The 18007-nt window shown below is 40.4% G+C and overlaps 1 protein-coding gene across 4 annotated transcripts in view; it reads left to right on the forward strand.

Moving 5' to 3' along the window:
- The window catches only part of ERC1 (ELKS/RAB6-interacting/CAST family member 1), a 284042-nt gene that overhangs the window by 92244 nt on the left and 173791 nt on the right, over nt 1-18007 (forward strand). For all 4 annotated transcript variants that reach the window (XM_082280692.1, XM_082280694.1, XM_082280695.1 and 1 more), the window contains exons 9-11: nt 12684-12821; nt 14392-14532; nt 15602-15742. In XM_082280692.1, coding sequence (XP_082136818.1) covers nt 12684-12821; nt 14392-14532; nt 15602-15742 — 420 coding nt within the window. The remainder of the gene's footprint in view (nt 1-12683; nt 12822-14391; nt 14533-15601; nt 15743-18007) is intronic.

Below are 18007 nucleotides of genomic sequence, written 5' to 3' on the forward strand. Positions count from 1 at the left end.
ACCACATGCTTCACATTTTAAATCCTGGAGTCTTTCCAGTTCTAAGCTCATACAGTGATGCTGCTTGGTAGTACCTTTATTTTAGACAATAGAAGTAGGGCAAATACTAGAAATTTGGAGACTTTGGCTTTATGTCTGAAAATTTAATGCAAAATCTTAGTTTTATAGAGCTTCAGGATTATTTTTTTCTCATTTCACTGAAAATAGATCTTGCATAAAATCTCATTTAATGTTGTTAGAACTCAAGGCCAGGCGAGAGTGTCTTTGAAAATGAAGTAGGGACCATGCTGGGCAAATTTGAAATCTGAACCTGAAAAACATTAAATGGTGCTTCATTACTCTTTTTGCTACATCTGGCTATCTATGCTGGTAGACAAGGATGAAAAGAAATTAGGGGAAAAAAAAGCAGTATTTTGCAATCAAAGCATTTTAGGGAAATAGCATTTGGGACAAAAGATAAGTAATAGTGCACTGAAAGAAAAAAACCCCAAACCAGAGAATCAATCACCTCTTGCTTTGGGGGTAGGTCATGTTTTGTCTTGGGGAGGGGGGTTAACACTCCCTTCTTTGTGCAATGCAGCTGCAGGCAAATAAAATGCAAGTTTTAGTGTCTGGGCATAGCAGTGTTTTTGGCAGCTCCCCATGCTCTGTGTGATAATTGACCTGTGATAAAGGAAGAACACAGATTCATTTTTTTCGTTGGTGGCTGTGCTGACTTGTTTAGTTAGGATTTGGGAAGGTTTCCAATGCTCCTGCACTTTTGAATAAGAAACATTCCCTTTCTCCACAGGACATTAATGTTCTCTGCTTTTCAGAAAACTTAGGAATCAGAATAAATATCTTATGCTTAATGGTGAGAAATATCATGTGGCAGGAGAGAGGGGCTGCAAATGAAATGTGTAACTCAGTTGTTTAAAATCAGTAGTGCTCATAGTTACTACAACAGCAGTGTTGGTTTAGGATTCCTAACCTTGAAGGGCAGTGTTTGTACTTCAAAGTTTATTTTCTGTCTATTCCCTCTTCTCTGAAGTAGGTTTACCTACTCAAACAGCTCCTCTGCTCCAACCTGGAGGAGATGAGAGAGCTCAGAGAAGGAACTGCATTTCCAAACATCTAATTCAGTTTATGCGAGTTTCATCCAAGGTGTGACCTGAACTTGCCTACCAAGCGAGTGAATATATGGTTTTCTAAGAATTCATAAAATGCAGGCTGGACTTGGAGAGATCCCTTTGAGCCTCTCTACGATGACATTTAGTGCTTAAAAGTCCCACAGTGTCCACACTGTAGGCAACGGCTTGGTCATACTTGCAGCGTGTCCGAGTCTCCATCTGTGCCAGCTTCAGGGCAAGGAATAACTTGGCAGCAAAGGGCACAGACTGTCCCAGCAAAGATGGGCTGCATGTTCATCTTTACAAAGTGTGTGTGCATGTGCCCTCCTATTTCAGACTGGGTAATTTTTTGCTTCTGTAACATTCCTGTGGGCAAGCTTATTCTCTGCTTTTAATGTGTTTGAATCATGAACATTTAAGGAGGAACACCATATAGGCCCAGCTCATCAGCCCAGATTCTGCAGGGAGGTAAAGGTGGATGTGCTGGACTTTCTGCTCAGCTAGAATTGATGAAAGAGGTACTCTTCTTCAGGAGCTCTGTGGCTTATCCAGCCCAATTACAAGAGTACTTCTCTAAGTCTCTCTCTGTCAGAAAGAGCTGTACTTCTGCTCTTGTTACTCCAGGTCTCAAGTCATGCTACTGTATGGGTTCTAAACCCAGTTCAGAGATTTCAAATGCCACAAAAAAGAACAAACATCCCTGCAGGCTTGTGTCAGCTTCGTTATTAAACCTGACAGACGTGACCTCAAAGATGTGTCCTGGAGTGTCATGGGGAACTTGTGTCTCTGTGTCCCTGAAGGGATATCAGACCTCTTCTGCTGCTGCTTTTTCTTTCATTCAGACCTTTCTGTTACAGGCTTGCTGACGACCACTGAACAAAACAAAATTGAAATGTGTGCCTTTCAGAAATTTCTAGAAGCTGTTCTGGCTTACTGGTTACCCTTTGACTCCAAGATGCTACAGTAGCTTCTCTTTTCACCAGTATACTCTCAGAATTGCTTTACCATGTGAGGTGGGATTTTTAGATAATAGTATTATCTTCAGTTAGAGGAATAATAGGAAAAATTAGACAGGCTTTTAATCCCTCATCTCTCTCAAAATACTAGTTGTGGTAGCAATGAAAGTGCCAAAGAAGACTGAAAAGGCTTCATTAAGTGAGTTCAAATTCAGCATAATTATCCTGTGAGGTTTTTTTCATTTCTGCCATCCAGGTAGGAGATTAGTTGTTTAATTTCCACGTGGAAAACTAGGACACAACACAGACTTTATTTTCATTTTACAGTGAGCCATGACCACTTTGAAAGTAGGATTCTTACCCTTCCATTTTGATGTTCCAGTTCTCTGACAACCCATTAAGACCTTTCAGAGTAATTGCAGCCCAGCTCAGGTGACGTGGTGTGTTGCTGGGTTTTTTTTTCCTTCCTTGAGTAAGATGATATTAGGGCAGGAGAATAGCACAGTTTCTTCATATCACTTTTCAGCTCCTTGCTAGTTTAGTTTTAAAGGTGGCTTATTACCATATAGAGCTTGTTACAGCAGCTTCAGGTAGATCCCAAAGATTCGGTGTCTGATTCTTTTGAGCCATATATAATAACGTACATTTTTCTGATTTGGAATATGGATCCTAAAAGGTCCACAGGCTTAGCTTGAAGACAGTATTTTCCATGGCAGATAGTCCATAGTTTGCAGGTGCTGGTAGAGGTGACAGTGTGTTCTCCAGGAATATACTATTTATGCTATTACAGTAATTTTTAGTGCACAGTTATGACTGCTACTGCAGCATCTATGGCAGACAAACCTACTGGATTCAAAATAAGGTTTTATGCCTGCCTATGTTATAATTTAGAATTTTAAGTGGAGAATGTACTTCTTCATTTTTATATTGCCACTTTTTTTGGTGCATTTTGTGATAGCACAATAAAAATTATTATATGCAGCATATGTACCTATATTCCCAGATGTATGCCAATATTCTTTAAAAAAATCAAACGTTGCTCTGTGTGCCAAATAGCAAGTCAATTTCCTATTTTGAGAACTAATGTAAGGAATGCTCTCTCCATTTATATGGATGATGTTAAAGAATCTTGCCTGTTGACTTTAGTAACTAAAGTGCTTGATTGTTTTTTTTCTGAAGTAATCCTTGTAGATAAGGAGGCTCACACAAAGAAAGAAAACAGGCCCATGAGGTTAACGATGTTGGTTCTGTGGTTCAGCTATTGTAGCTGGATAAAGCAGGGTTTTAACTGATGCACACTGCTGTAACAGTGTCACACAAGACTGATAGCAACAGCCCAGTCACAAGAAAACTCCATTGGAGTTTCTGGTATTATCTGAAACCACAACTCAGCAAATCTGTCATATATGGAAGGAACTTTTTTAGTATCCCTCAGAGAGGAGCAGTCACTTTAATATTATGTCCTTTTTGGGCCTTGAGATAACCTCTTGATTGGCAAGACAGGACATTACTCATTGGCAGGGGGACTGACAAATTTGGGTTTCTTGAAGGGATCTGGGAAGACAGCCAACTCTGGGGCCCCTTGCCTTCATTCTGAATTAAACGTGTAGTTTTTCTGGCAAGATAAAGCTAATAAGCTTTGTTGGTGTATTCACTGTCATGCAAGACAAGCACAAACTTCCCTGTGATTGAAGAGGAAGGAAAACCAAGGGTGTGTCCCATTTTTGAGGTTGCTTACATCAGTCTTCCTCACATGGCTTTTCACTGCTCTCTGGGTTGCAAGGCTTCAGAATTTCCAGCGCTTTGGTCACCAGGCGTTTTCTGCCCCTGGGGGTTTTGTCTGAGCTCTGTCTGGAACAGACATTAGTGATGGTGTTAGTCAACTTAGGGATCTTCACTAGAACAAGGAAGGAATAATTTTTCAGTTTAAATCAATAGTTTCCTGGATTCAGGAGTGCATTTTGAACCCACTAGGCTGCACAGTCTTCAAAGCAGGGTATCTGCACAATATTTATACAGTCATTAGGACTGTCATAAGGCACAAGTGTATAAACAGCTTTCAAATCTATGATTTCAGCCAAAGGATAAGAAAACTGGTCAGCATGGAGTAGTGTCAGCAGAAGAAACTAAGGTCCCTTTGTCTCAGAATAGCATGCATTTGATACTTAGGATGCTCCTCTTCATGATGAAGAGGTTCCAGCGAATGATGGTACTAATTTCAGACATTAGGTTCTTAAAATTTTGGGGGGTCTATGAGTATGGATCACTAACTAATGTGAGAGTTTGATATTTAGTCACCTATCATTGTGTTCTGAAGTAATTCTGTAAGAGCAGTGATAACCAAATACTGAAAAACACACACACACATTCATGTTTAGTATTTACAGCATGACTTCCTAATCCCTCCCTATTCATCACTCCATATCCTTTCTAGGAGAATGAAGCAGGACAATCACAGTTCACTGGCCATGTTTTACACTGGGATTAGAAGCATCCCTCCTTTCCGGAGCTCTTCCCTCAGGGTTAGAACAGTTTTAGTCTACAGTGTATCTTTGATCATAATAAATCAATGATTTGGGCAAAGTAATTCAGTGTCTGAATCGTAATTTAATTTAAAATCTTTGTTCAAGTTGTACAGCTTTCTGCTTGAGCGATCCTGAATGATAATGTAAATGGAGTTTAGTTTGCTGTGAGGATTTCCTTTATAATCTACATTAAATCCCATGTTCCCATCCTGCCCATTGGTCTGCCTCAGTGGTTGGTCTTTTCTGCTCCCTGATTTCCATTCTTGGCTATCTCAGTGCTCTGAGGAGTTAAGAGTTTCCTCTCTTTGTGTCTTTTCTTGCCCCCTTTTTTTCTGCACTGAGGGTGTGATATGTAGCACTGTACTGTGTGTCTCTAAGCAGGGGGCTATCAGTATTACAGTATCCTTACTCTGTGTAGAACCAAAACCAAAATCTCAAGCAAGTCAGGAAAACATCATCAGTATTGCTGAGTAAAGGAGATCAAGTTGCCATAGGATGAAGACAGTCTATTTCACAATAAGTATCAATGAAATACAGCACATGGTTTATCCAAGTAAAGAAGTTTAATTGTTTGTGTGGAAACTTTTTCACTTTACACTTCTAAAATGTTACTTTAAGTGTTAACCTTGTGAACCTTGAGATGTTCTAAAAGCAGTGTCGCAACTTTTTAGTTTTATTCTGCTTCTTACAAAATAGAGTATCAGATCTAACTTAACAATTCCTAGGTCCAATTTTCCCCCTAGTTTTATCAGCCTTGAACAGTAAAGTACTTTTGGTTTTCCTTTTTTTGAACATTTGGGAACCATCAATATGAAATTACTCCAATTTCTGGTATTTGTGTTCTCTCTGTAATGAACTTTCCTAAGTCAAATCTGTGCACATTTTTGTCAAAGCCTATTCAGAGACTTGGAACAGGAGTGAGTAAATGTCCCCAGAATAGTTGGGTTTTTAATCCTTTTGTGTTTGGTAGGTCGTAGGAGTAAAACTTTGGAAAACACAGTCTTAGAGACTGCTTCATAATGTCAGGACACAGCTGAAAGGAGAATTACCATGATGTTATTCTGCATGGTTAGGCCAGAATTTTAACAAAATGGATGTTATTCTTAATTAGATTGGGAAATTAATTACCAGATGATTTCAATTATGGTTCTCAGTATAATGACATTTTAGTATAAATGAAATAAATGAGTAATATCTAAACTTCATTGAAGAGGAGAAACAGAGTTTAAACTATTTTTTTTTTTGCTATTTATGATAGCAGTGTTTTGTTTTGAATTCCATGTGGGAATGAAAGTATCACACTCAAGTTGGAACCAACAAATTGTCCTAAAGAACAACCAAGGTTGAAATCTTAGCGGTGGATAATGGCTGCAGTCTCTTACCTGATGAATACCAACAAAAGGGGTCACCCAGAGAAGCTCTAAGATAAACCAGTGATAGAGAATTTTCAATGGATTATGTAATTAACCATGTGTAACCAACCAACTGGCTCACATATTGCTGAATCAAATATCTTATGAGCAGGTTTTACACCTTTGTAATTTGACTGCATTTTACATGAAGTGTTGTCCATTCATATTAATATCTGTATGCATTGAGACACAGCCACTCTCAGTGGGCCAGGAAGAATGCCTCAGGTCAGACCCCTGCCTTGTACTGACCAGCGTCCATGGAAGGATTTTGTGGTTCAAAGGCTCTGCTTTTAACTGGCTTAGGCTATTGATACTATTGAACCTCCTCAGAATGAAGCAACTCCTCAACTAAATTTAACTGGTTTACAGCTGTCTAAGGATGTGAGTCATTGCTAATGTGTAATATTTTCTAGGCAGTGCTTTGGAACTGAGACAACGCTTAAGAACGACATACACATTAGCTCCCCTGAAAATGTGAATTTCGGGACATTTACCAACTCAAAAATCAGTTTTAACTCTTGGGGTCCTAATTTTTATTTTTTTTTTCCCGCCTGATTTGAATTGTGCTGGAGTGTCTTTAGAAGCTTGTAAGGAAAATGCCTCTCAGTATCAGTTTTCAGAAATAGCAAACTTTAGTGACAGGATTGTGTTAGGTTTGAAGGAAATTCAAGCTATTTATTAGCAGAAGAGAAGGATTGCAAACATGATAGTAACATTTTGAGAATATGATTTGAAAGATCTGGTTTAAATACTGCTTGTTATAGGGAATGTGACAGTAAAAAAGAAAAAACCTTTGCTATTCCGAAAGTACTAGAATTACAATTCACTTTATGGTGACTGTTCTTCTTAGTTCTGCTTTGCAGTGATCTGTCAGCAAACTGGTGCTACCAGAGGTTGGCTGGGTATGCAAAAGAAAGGAGGACAATGGAAAAGGAAGGGATAGAAATAGATGTCCTTAGAGATTATTTACGTAAACATAGATTAACTGTTTTTCTGGCTGGTATAAATCTACTCACAAAGCACCCTTGTATGAAAAGGCAATGGAAAGAGAATAGTCTGTTGGATCAATGTCAATTCTTTGTTGCTCCTTTACTAGAGGTACAAAAAAATTAACTGTCTATACAAGTTAGGTCAATTTTTCTTGAATCAGCACTTCTTCCTGCACACCATTCTTTTCTCAAGTCAACCAGATTGCAAGCTTAGGTCAAGAATAAAGCATTAATTTCATGAAGTGTCCTGCAATTCCTAGATTTTTTTTTTCCTCTGTCTGCAAGTTGCTTCCTTTTGAAGCAGTAGCAATGTGCCTGTTTGTGATCCATATATTTATTTGACAATTAAGGTTTTGCTTTAAGTAGAAATCACAAAAGTAAGTTCTTTGTCCTTTCTAAGCTGCATAGCAACAAAATACTTTATTTGAAAGCTAAACACTGGAGAGCTTTATGCTAATTTCAAAGGACTTTTTGCAGATTGGAGATCACAAGAGTAAAAATGACAAAAGGATTTTATTACCTGGGAAAGCAAACAACTTTGTTGGTTTTTCTTTTTTTAATTGGGAGCTCATTTGACTTTTAACTGGGCCCTGTGTAGCAGTTCATCAGGATGATTGTGTAAGATATGCCAGAATGCTGGAGTTCAGCCATTTTAAATTCACTTTTAATCCTGTCCTCCTCTATGCTCACCTCACCCTTTCTAGCCTGGTTCTTTTTGTTAAGGCACCTTTATGTTCCTTTGTTAGCCCATGTAAGACTCCCTGTATCAGTTCAAGGTGTTACAAAATTCCACTATTTTAAATTCAGCAACATCAGGACATTTCCAAAGTGCACAGTATTCCAGTGTGATGTTGCAAAGACAGTAATGTTCCAGGTAAGCAGCAAAGTAGAAGAGCAGTAAAAAGAAAACTTTATTGGGAAGCAGAATAAAAGTTAATCCAGTCTTCCTTGGGATGGTTTTTGGTATGATGGTTCAAGAACAAGAATCTCTGAATATTACTTGACAACAATGTGACCAGGTTCATGTTGGTTGGATCTAAAAGTAAAAAAAGCATACTGAGTGCAGCTGAACTTTGGAAGGAACCCTGATTTGCATTTGCCAAAATTTTACTGAAAAAATGGAAAATGGTTTTGATCTGTCCTGAACTTTAAAACAACTTAAAAATCTCACCCTTGTGAGACATCATGCTTTGCCTAAAGCTTTGCATTGTTGCTAGTCTTGGGAATTTAACCTTTAAAATTAATAGCAGGAACATTATTTCAGTGTAATGATTCAGTACAGTAATAGGAGTGCTATTCACTTGTGTGACAGACCTTCCTTCTCACACTCACAGGATTTGTAATGCTAAATTAAATGCAGATTTTTGCAGTCCATGCAGGACTGTTCTAGTGGTACTTCTGCAGGATTTGCAATAGGAAGACAATTATAATGGTGAGGTTTTCAGTGTGACACTGATAAAACTGGAGCTTAATCTCAGAAGTCTGACCAGATATCTGCTTACAGACTTCCATTATCTTCTCCAAAAAGTGGCTTTCAGAAATACAGTAGTGATTATAAATCCAGTAGTACAGCTTTTGTGAACAGTCTCCAAGGACTTAAGGTGATCTCTCAGTAACCTCTTACCCTTTCCCCTGAAGCAGTATTTTTTAAAATGGTTTTTATGTGATCATGTCTGTTTTAATTGTTATGTTGTCATTTTGATTTTGATGCAAGCCCATTTTTTTCAGCTTCTCAAATACTGTGGGACTCCAGCAATTCAAGTATGAGTGTAGGATCTCCAATTTTTATTATTATATTAGTAATTTTACATTAAAGGGAGTGGCATGTCTCCACCTAGACAGAGCTATAGCTCATCACGTGCCTGCTTACTCACCCAACTCTCCCTTCCAAAAATGCTTCTTTTGTCCTCATGTTAATGTTCCTGATGTGGAAAGAAACATTTCTGCCTGTGATAGGTGATAATCCATCATCTCCTTGTGGTCATCGACCCTGGTGCTGGGGTGACCAATAGTACCTTTACAAAACCAATGAAGAACTGTTTGGAAAGGTAACATCTTATGTGAAGTTGTTGTTTATTTGGATGGCTGTGCCACAGGAATGGAACAGAAACCTTCTGAAACCCATCTGATTATTGAGATCCTATTTACAGTGCTGCTCCCCCCAGAGGAAAGCTAGGATCAAAAAAGTGGAAGGCTACACAGAACCCTGAGATAGTCTTTTGCACATCTGCTCCTATCCTACACTGAAGGAATACTGTCAAGTGTTAAATTGATTGTGGAAGAGGTTTAATGACCAGTTCACAAACCCACTTCATTTATTCAGAAGTCACTGATAGAATAGAAATTGTTTTTGAAGTGTTCAATTTCCTCATGCCCCAGGACATGGCAAGAGGGTGGATGCTGTCTCTGAGGAAGAATTTCTTGGCTGAAGCATGATATGCAGGATCCTCTAACTAGAGGAATCTGGGAATCTAGTGGCCTTGATGGATATTTAACTAGATGTGTTTTGTTTGAATCCCTGGGCTGTTTTTAATTTGCATCTGCGTGGGCTTTTCACTGAGTCTGTATTTGCAAGAAGTAGAATGCTTCCTTGCCTTTGGAGCAGAATGCCAGAGGAAGCTTCTCCTGCCTCTGCTCCTGTGCGTCAGGGCTGGGAGGCAAAATAATTAGTTCCACACAACTAAGAATAAATCACCCAAGCTGAAACATGATAGTGCCTGACAACTGGTAATGTTGGAGAAAACATTCCAGTAAATCATTATTCACGAGAAAATCGGTGTGCAGAGCAGATGATTCCAGTGTAGCCTGGTGTACCTTTACACTACGGATGGCGTTGCTAACTTAGCCACAGATTGCTGTCTTTAGCCTGCAAAATAAGTAAATACAGCAAGAAAAAAGATTGTTAATAATGAAAAATAGTATATACTTTTTATTTCTGGTTTTTGGCTTTTTTACAAATATGGTACAGTAATACATATACACACACACACACACACACACACATATATATATATATATATATTCCTTAGGTTTGTGGAACATTTCAGAGGAGATTCATCATCTCTGAGTATTTCAAGAGTAAACAGTGCTCATTCAATCCTTGTGCCTCTCTGTGTTCCACAGGGCTTGGAGATTCCATTAAGGTTTATTATATCTTTTCTTTGGTAGAAAAGAGGCCCTGTTTTGGTTACCTGTTTCATTTTCATCAGTTATTTGAGAATTTGTTCAGAATTGCTTCCTTTTTTTTTTTTTTTTTTTTTTTTTTTTTTTTTTTTTTGTTAGGACTGTATTGTGTATTCTTTTTTGAAAGGATTCTCAAACTACTTGCAAGGACATAAGAGCAAATTTCTTCATTAATGAACTATATGGACAGAGTGCAGACCATTTTCTTTCTTCAGATTATATCACTGTGGAGAGCTTATACTTATTATTTGGAACAGTATTGCAGATTTCGGAGAAAAATGGAATAAAGGCAATTTACTGTTGAGTGTGATTTCATAGGGAAATTTTGCATCTATTATTACAGAACTATTTCAGTTTTGACCCATTAAGCCAGTTCCAGTCTTCTGTAGTCTAAGGGCCAGGTCCTTCAGTTATCTGACCCTGCAAAAGGCACAGCTGGAGCTACAGTGGGGTTTTTAGGTAGTGCCTAGATATGACTTGGATATTTTGGCATACCTGCTGTTCCCTCAGTGATAACGAACCCCATCATTCATTGTTCCAGACTGAAAAATATGCAGAGAGACTGAAAGAACAGACAGGTTCACACTTTATACATGCTTTTGGTTTGGGTGGATTTTAATCCCAGGGGGTGCAGTTGCAGCAGGGAGGTGCAGCAGTCATACATAGTGCTGTCATACAGCTGTCATCTTGCTCTGGTCACAGCAAACAGTGGGACTGAAACACGAAAATGCACACTGGGCTTGTGCAAATAATGCTTGTGCTGCCTTGGTAAGCACCTTAATACATGCTGAAGCTGAATTATTTAGCTGCCTCTTGTGTATGGTTTCTCAGAGCAGAAAGCCACTCTGCACTGTCCCCTCTTCAGCCAGTCAGAGCCTTTGGCGAGAATGTTTCTCCTCCAGAAGTAAACACGAGTCTAAGAATAGCTCAGCCTTCTTTGTAGTGTATTTTCATGGTTGGCTGTCTAAACAGCCAGCCTGTCTAGACAGCTGATGACACCGGGAGCTGCTGAAGTCAAAAGCAGCTACTCTTGGGCAGGTTGCCTCCTCGGCAGCCCTGTGTGTGGGCACCTGAGCTTTTCAGTAAGAGCTAGTGGGGCTCTTTCTGAAGCTCCATGGGCTGCAAGTGTATGCTAACAAGGCATTAAACAACAGATATCAGTGTATCAAAAAGGAATTTTCAATTCTTACAGTTTTTTCTGACTGACATGAAATGTCTCTGGTTATGGTTTTTTTGGTGCTCTTTGATTTTGTTTTCTAATGTCATTTGTGTTGTGCCCAAATTCAGTTTTGAGCATAACTTGGACGCCTGATACTTTTTTTCTAGCAGAAATTAGCGGCAAAGATAAACCAATCCCCATGTCCTACCGTGTTCCAGATGTAATTTCAATAGAGATGGCAAAATAGTAGCGCACGAGTCTACAGAGCCATTTGCTCTGTAATGACAGAAACTCCGTTTTTCCAGGGTTGAAGAATAAAACCTGAGTATAGTTGCTGTATTTCCAGTAACCAAGCAGCTGCTAACTGCTCTTCAAGAGGTGAAACAAAAGGCTAGTTAATGCTTTAATTTATCAACATGAATACGGTGCTAGCTAGCCTTTAGGGTTGTCTGGTTGCAGTATTTCTTACAAATGTCTTTGAAAGAGCATCTTGCTACAAGTGTTTTGGAGTCGGGTACCTTACATGCCACGTGTCATTCGTTAGTTTATGATGTGCATTTGCTGATGCCAGAACAACTTGTCAGAACAACACAAAAAGGAAGCAACTGAGAAATCTATGTACACTTTACTCCTCTGTTGATAAATTTGTTTTTGATGGGTTATCATCATGTTAATGTGTCTGTTTCTCTTGATGCATAATTATATGCATAAAAGGGAGTTGGCATTAGGTCTTCTCAGTGTATCAAAAGATATATTCAGAACTAATAAATAGATGGAATTTTACACCTACAGAAAACAAGGCTGAGACATTTTCTACCGAGGGAATGGCACTTTGTGATAGTCCATCACATAGCAAGCCACCATGTAAGATGAACAAGCAACTTGCCAGTGTAGCAAAAAATATGATGGTACCAAAGAAAATACTTAAATCAATACTTACTTCTTCACAACTTTTTAATTATCACGTGCTTTTTTTAGTTTTCATATGCAGTAAGGTTTTTGTCAGCTTCTTTCCTTCCTTGATGTGTTTCTTTGCTAATGTGTTGATCATCCTTCTGTGACACAGTGTCCAACATCCTCAGAAATTTGGAACAATAGCTTTTCATTATGTTATTCTTGTGACTTACTGTTTAGACTTTCTGGCTCTGAATTTCTTCCTGATAGTTGGAAAGATTACCAATTCCTTGGTTTTTTGATGGTTTTGGTTACAGTACTTGATGTTTTGAGGTGGGATTGTAAGAATTAGACCTCATTTGCTGTAAGAATCATTTTAATCATTTAATATATCCTGAGATGATTTTGGATGGTTTTGCTTGCTGTTGTCTTTAAAATTTACTCCTTTTCTTCAAGATTGAAAATCTTCAAGAACAGCTGAGAGACAAGGAGAAGCAGATGAGCAGCTTAAAGGATAGAGTGAAATCCTTGCAGGCCGACACCACGAACACTGACACTGCCTTGACCACGCTGGAAGAAGCGCTGGCAGAGAAGGTGGGTGCGGAGAGCCCGGGCGGTACCCTTGGGAGCGGCTCCGCTGCCGGTGCCCGGTGCGCGGGCGGTGCCCGGTGCGCGGGCGGTGCCCCGTGCCCGGTGCGGAGGCGGTGCCGGGCTGCGCGGGCGGTGCGCGGTGCCCGGTGCGCGGGCGGTGCGCGGTGCGCGGGCGGTGCGCGGTGCGCGGTGCGGGGGCGGTGCGCGGTGCGCGGGCGGTGCCCGGTGCGGGGGCGGTGCCGGGCTGCGCGGGCGGTGCCGGGCTGCGCGGGCGGTGCGCGGTGCGGGGGCGGTGCGCGGTGCGCGGTGCGGGGGCGGTGCGCGGTGCGGGGGCGGTGCGCGGTGCGCGGGCGGTGCGCGGTGCGCGGTGCGGGGGCGGTGCGCGGTGCGCGGGCGGTGCCCGGTGCGGGGGCGGTGCCGGGCTGCGCGGGCGGTGCCGGGCTGCGCGGGCGGTGCGCGGTGCGGGGGCGGTGCGCGGTGCGCGGTGCGGGGGCGGTGCGCGGTGCGCGGGCGGTGCGCGGTGCGCGGGCGGTGCGCGGTGCGGGGGCGGTGCGCGGTGCGCGGGCGGTGCGCGGTGCGGGGGCGGTGCGCGGTGCCCGGTGCGCGGTGCGCGGGCGGTGCGCGGTGCGGGGGCGGTGCGCGGTGCGCGGGCGGTGCGCGGTGCGGGGGCGGTGCCCGGTGCGCGGTGTGCGGTGCGCGGTGCGCGGTGCGCGTGCAGGGCGGGCCGGCCGCAGCCCCGGCGGCGCGCGCTCCGCGCTAGGGGGCGCTGCAGGACGCGCCCCTGAGGCGGGGACGGCGGCGTTCCCAGGCTGGAGCCGCGGGGATCGTCCTGATCAATTGACGCCTTTTAATGCTCGATTTTCGGGAGACTTCCCCATTCTGTTTTGGTGGGACAACTTTTTTTGTGTAACTATATGTGTTTTTCTCGTGATTGCCAGAGAAGCAGGGCTATAGCTCATTTAGTCTGTCAGAGTCTATGACCTATGGTTAAACTTTACCTGAGTTTGGGGAATTTGCTTGCATCCCTTCAGATTCCAAGATAACCAAAGCTCCATTGATACCTGGTCACTCAAAAGTTATTTTGTTGCCTTTTCTTACTGTATATAAATTCCAGTGTCTCAGAGGCACTACACCCCTTCTTCTCTGAAGGACCACAGATTTAACTGTACATTTTAGAAAAAAAATAAGATTTAAATAAGCCAGGAATCAATATGTAATACGTCCTGGTTTTGTTTAATTTTGATAATCAGAACCAGATGAATTGGGTTGCATTGTAACAGCACTGTGAACTTTGAGAGATCCAGACATTCACAGTATTGAATCCAGTATTCACAGTGCTGCAGGTATTTCACAGCAGTGAATCCATAGATTTCTCCTTCTTGAGGATCTCTACAACTCAAAACTTCCTCAAGAAGTTTTCTCCTTCTTGAGGATCTCTACAACTGTAAAGAAAAGAAAATGGCAATAAACTCCTTCTCCTCGTTTAAAGTGTGTCAGAAGTGTTGTGATAAGAAGCCTTAGAAGCTGAATTGACTAAGAGGGATTTCCTTCACAGAGTGCTCTCTTTTGTCAGGAAAAGACCATTGAGCGTTTAAAGGAGCAGCGTGACAGAGATGAACGAGAAAAACAGGAAGAGATCGACAACTACAAGAAAGACATTAAAGACCTGAAAGAAAGAGTCAGCATTTTACAAGGAGATCTCACAGAGAAAGAGGTTGACCAGCAACACGAATCTATTGTGATAGAATTATTTGTTGTCTATGTTTGTGTTACATTTGAGATGAAGAAAACTGTTCCTTTATAGTAATTGTCCTTCAACAAAGCTGATCTGGTAAAATACATCATTTGAGAATTTGCAAAGCATCAGTGTTTCAGAACCACCTTTCCAGGGATAGCGGCCATCCCCTTGTTTGCAGCAGTTAATCTTATTAGTAGTGACTGACTGATGGTCAGTGATGGCATTGACTGGAGCTGTGCTTAGAGACCACAGAAGGCTGAGAACAAGCCCTGTCTAAATGTGGGGAGGAAAGAGCAGAGGCTGATCAAAGCTATGAGTGCCAAAAGCATGAGGATAATGTTTGTTCCTTTATGCAAACAACACAGCTAGTTTTTTTGACTCTCGAGTCTTTTTTTGATTAATTGATTGTTGGTAATGAGCCAGTTGGCTAGACAAATTACCTTAATTATATGAGAGAAATAGAAATGTTCTCTGTTTCTCTCATGTACTTACAATCTTTTTTTAAAACTCAGTCAAAGTAAAACAATACAAAAATATGTACCCGAAATGTACTAAGATTCTGTCTACATAGAAGTCAGCGTTTGACAGGGAAAAAGAAACAACACAAAAATGGTTTAGAAAGAAAGAAGTTGAGATGTCTTTTGGAGTAAGATGGCATGAATCAGTTTTACCCCATGGAAGCTGTATACAGAAAAGCTTTCAACTCTCCCAGTGGCTAAATCTTCTAGCCACATGTGATTCTAATACTATTTTATTGAAAACCAGTTTTTCTTAAACATAACTGTCACAGGAGCACAAGTTCCAGTTTACAGAACTGTCCACCTTTAAAAATTATTTTAAAATTAATTTAGACAAGGTTTTATTTTGATTCTGAAAGCCTGAATTAATGCAAGTGATCTTAAGTCAGTGACATAAACATCCTGAAAAAATATGTTGGTCTAAATTAGATCCTGAACATACTGTGAAGGGATAGGAGGAAGAGAAAGACAAAATTGAAACCAGCTATTGCACTTACTTGATAATTATTTCACATCTTTTAATTTAGACATCATTACTGGATCTTAAGGAACATGCTTCATCATTAGCTTCATCAGGACTGAAGAAAGATTCAAGACTCAAGACACTGGAAATTGCATTAGAACAGAAAAAGGAAGAATGTTTGAAGATGGAAACACAGTTGAAGAAGGTAATCTTAGTTCATATTTATATATGTGTTGCAAGCATACAGTTCTAAACACATTGCCCATGAGTACAAAGAAAACTTTGGGTCTTAAGAGCAAATTCTGTGAATTTCTTTTCAGCAAGAAGTGTGAAGATGTGTCCATGCAAGCCATATTACCAGCTAAGCCTATCAGAAAGTAACTTTCAGGCACTTGTGCTAAGTTTGAATTTCACTTACATGCAGTAACAGTGCTGTTGGCTGTTCTGTTAACAAGTACTAAGAATTTAAGGCTTAGTCTGCTTCAGTACAGTTCATAGCAGCAATTGTGCCCTTAACTTGATGTAGCAGCTAAAAAAATAACACCTGAACATTTCACATATCAATTATCAATGCTTATGGGTGTTAATGTGATAAAGTCAGGTGCATGGTTGGCCCTGCCCAGAGGATAGCATAAAAACAAATGAAAAGAATGTGCCACCAGTGAAGTGTGTGATTTTGAGTCATCAGTTAAGACTTGTTTAGAATTCCTGTTGTGTGGGTGCGAGGTGGGTGTTAATGCCACTGAGAACTGTAAATGAAACTGCATATGCATATCTACACCCATATTTGTCCTTTTTCATTCTATCGCACAGCATCAACTATTCTGTTATTCAGCATCAACAGAGCACAGTAGCAAGAAAAGATAGCTGTACACATTTAATAGCTCTCACAGGCTGTTTTCAGTGGGTATTTCAGAAGGCCTGAAGGACCCTTTCATTGAAATCTCTGCCATGAGTTGCAGTTTCATCCTGCATTACTGGTAATGAGTTGACAAATCTATTGTAGTTAAGATTTACCAGAGGTTATTCGAGCATCTTGTCATTCAGAGAAGCTACCTAAATCATTGTCAGGATGGTTTCAGTTCTACAACCAAAAAAAATCTGATAGCCTACTGTTACCTATGTGGAATAACTTGTAGTTACTCAAGAAAATATAGTTAACATTCACTTGAATATGTTTTATACCTGTAGTAAATTTACATATTTCCTTAATAACCTTCTTTCCAACTGTTTTTATTTTCTCAATGGGTTTTATTGTAGCTTGCACAGAAGTAAAAAAAATATTTTTAAAGGCTTTCACTTTTTAAATGCATTGCAGATATTTATTCAGGCAGTTTGACATTTTCAAGATGGATTAGTTCCTTCTCATCCTTGGAATAATTATGACAGATAATCCAGGTCCATTTTAAAGCTTCTGAAAACTCAGTTTTACACATCTTCATTGTTAACAATTGCAAATAATTGCCATAATTAACCTTAAAACTAATGGCTACGTAAGAGCATTCAGTTTAAAACTGAATTAGAGGTTCATTCTGTTGAGTTTCATTATCTTAGTGCAGATTTTCATGAGAGACATGCAGGAAGGAAGTTCTCATGTAGCTCTTACGAGTAAATGGCTAAAAGCTTTTTCTTTTAGGTTGCTTCCCTCACGGTTTGCATGGAGATGTGTCTAACATCAATCTTCTTTCCCTTGCCTCGTATTCCCAGTGAACAGTTTGAGTACTTTCAGTTAAATCTATTAGCTCTAGAAGTAAAGCTGGCAGAAGAGACTGAACTGGACTACTGTTACGCCATTAAATAAAAAAGAATTGGGTAGTCCTTGCAAAAAACTCAAGCTAACCCCCAAACAGTGAGCCTCAGAGAAATCATGAACCATGCAAGCTTCCACTTTTTCTGTAAAAGGGATTTAACTTTACACTAAACAAAAATACTGACCGAGTGGAGCACAAGGGTGCTGAAAAGTTGTCAGTTTTTTAGTTTGGTGTCAGTCTCCAGTGTCTCACTTGAAGTATCCACTTCTTGTTGTCACTATTGCTCTTCTCACTAATAACTTTTATATTGATCCTTGACTTAGCGACTAAAACTGCAGTGTTTGTCATATTCTGGGTTGTTTTTTCAAATAATAATACCATGGTTATGCAAATCTGGTTGCTTAATGTTCTAATTATTCTACATTTGCTGCTTCTGTGCTGAATTGTCATCCTGCTGCCAGCAGGAGATGCAGTGGGAGATTCTGAAGGCTGAAAGCAACTCATAAATCCCTGTTGAGTTTACATGGCCTGGTGTCCTGTCTTCATTTTGGCTGAGATGGAGTCATTAGAGGCAAATCACACACAGGAGGTTCTCTCCCTGTTTATCTGTGAAGTGCTATTATGCTCTGTGGTGGTTTTTCTTTTCTTTAGGAAACTCTTTTTCCAAACTTGTATTTTAATGTATTAGTTTTACAGTGAATAAGTTTTCCTTTAGTTGT

This window comes from Coloeus monedula, assembly GCF_965178545.1.
Source record: "Coloeus monedula genome assembly, chromosome: 4".
NCBI lineage: Eukaryota > Metazoa > Chordata > Aves > Passeriformes > Corvidae > Coloeus > Coloeus monedula.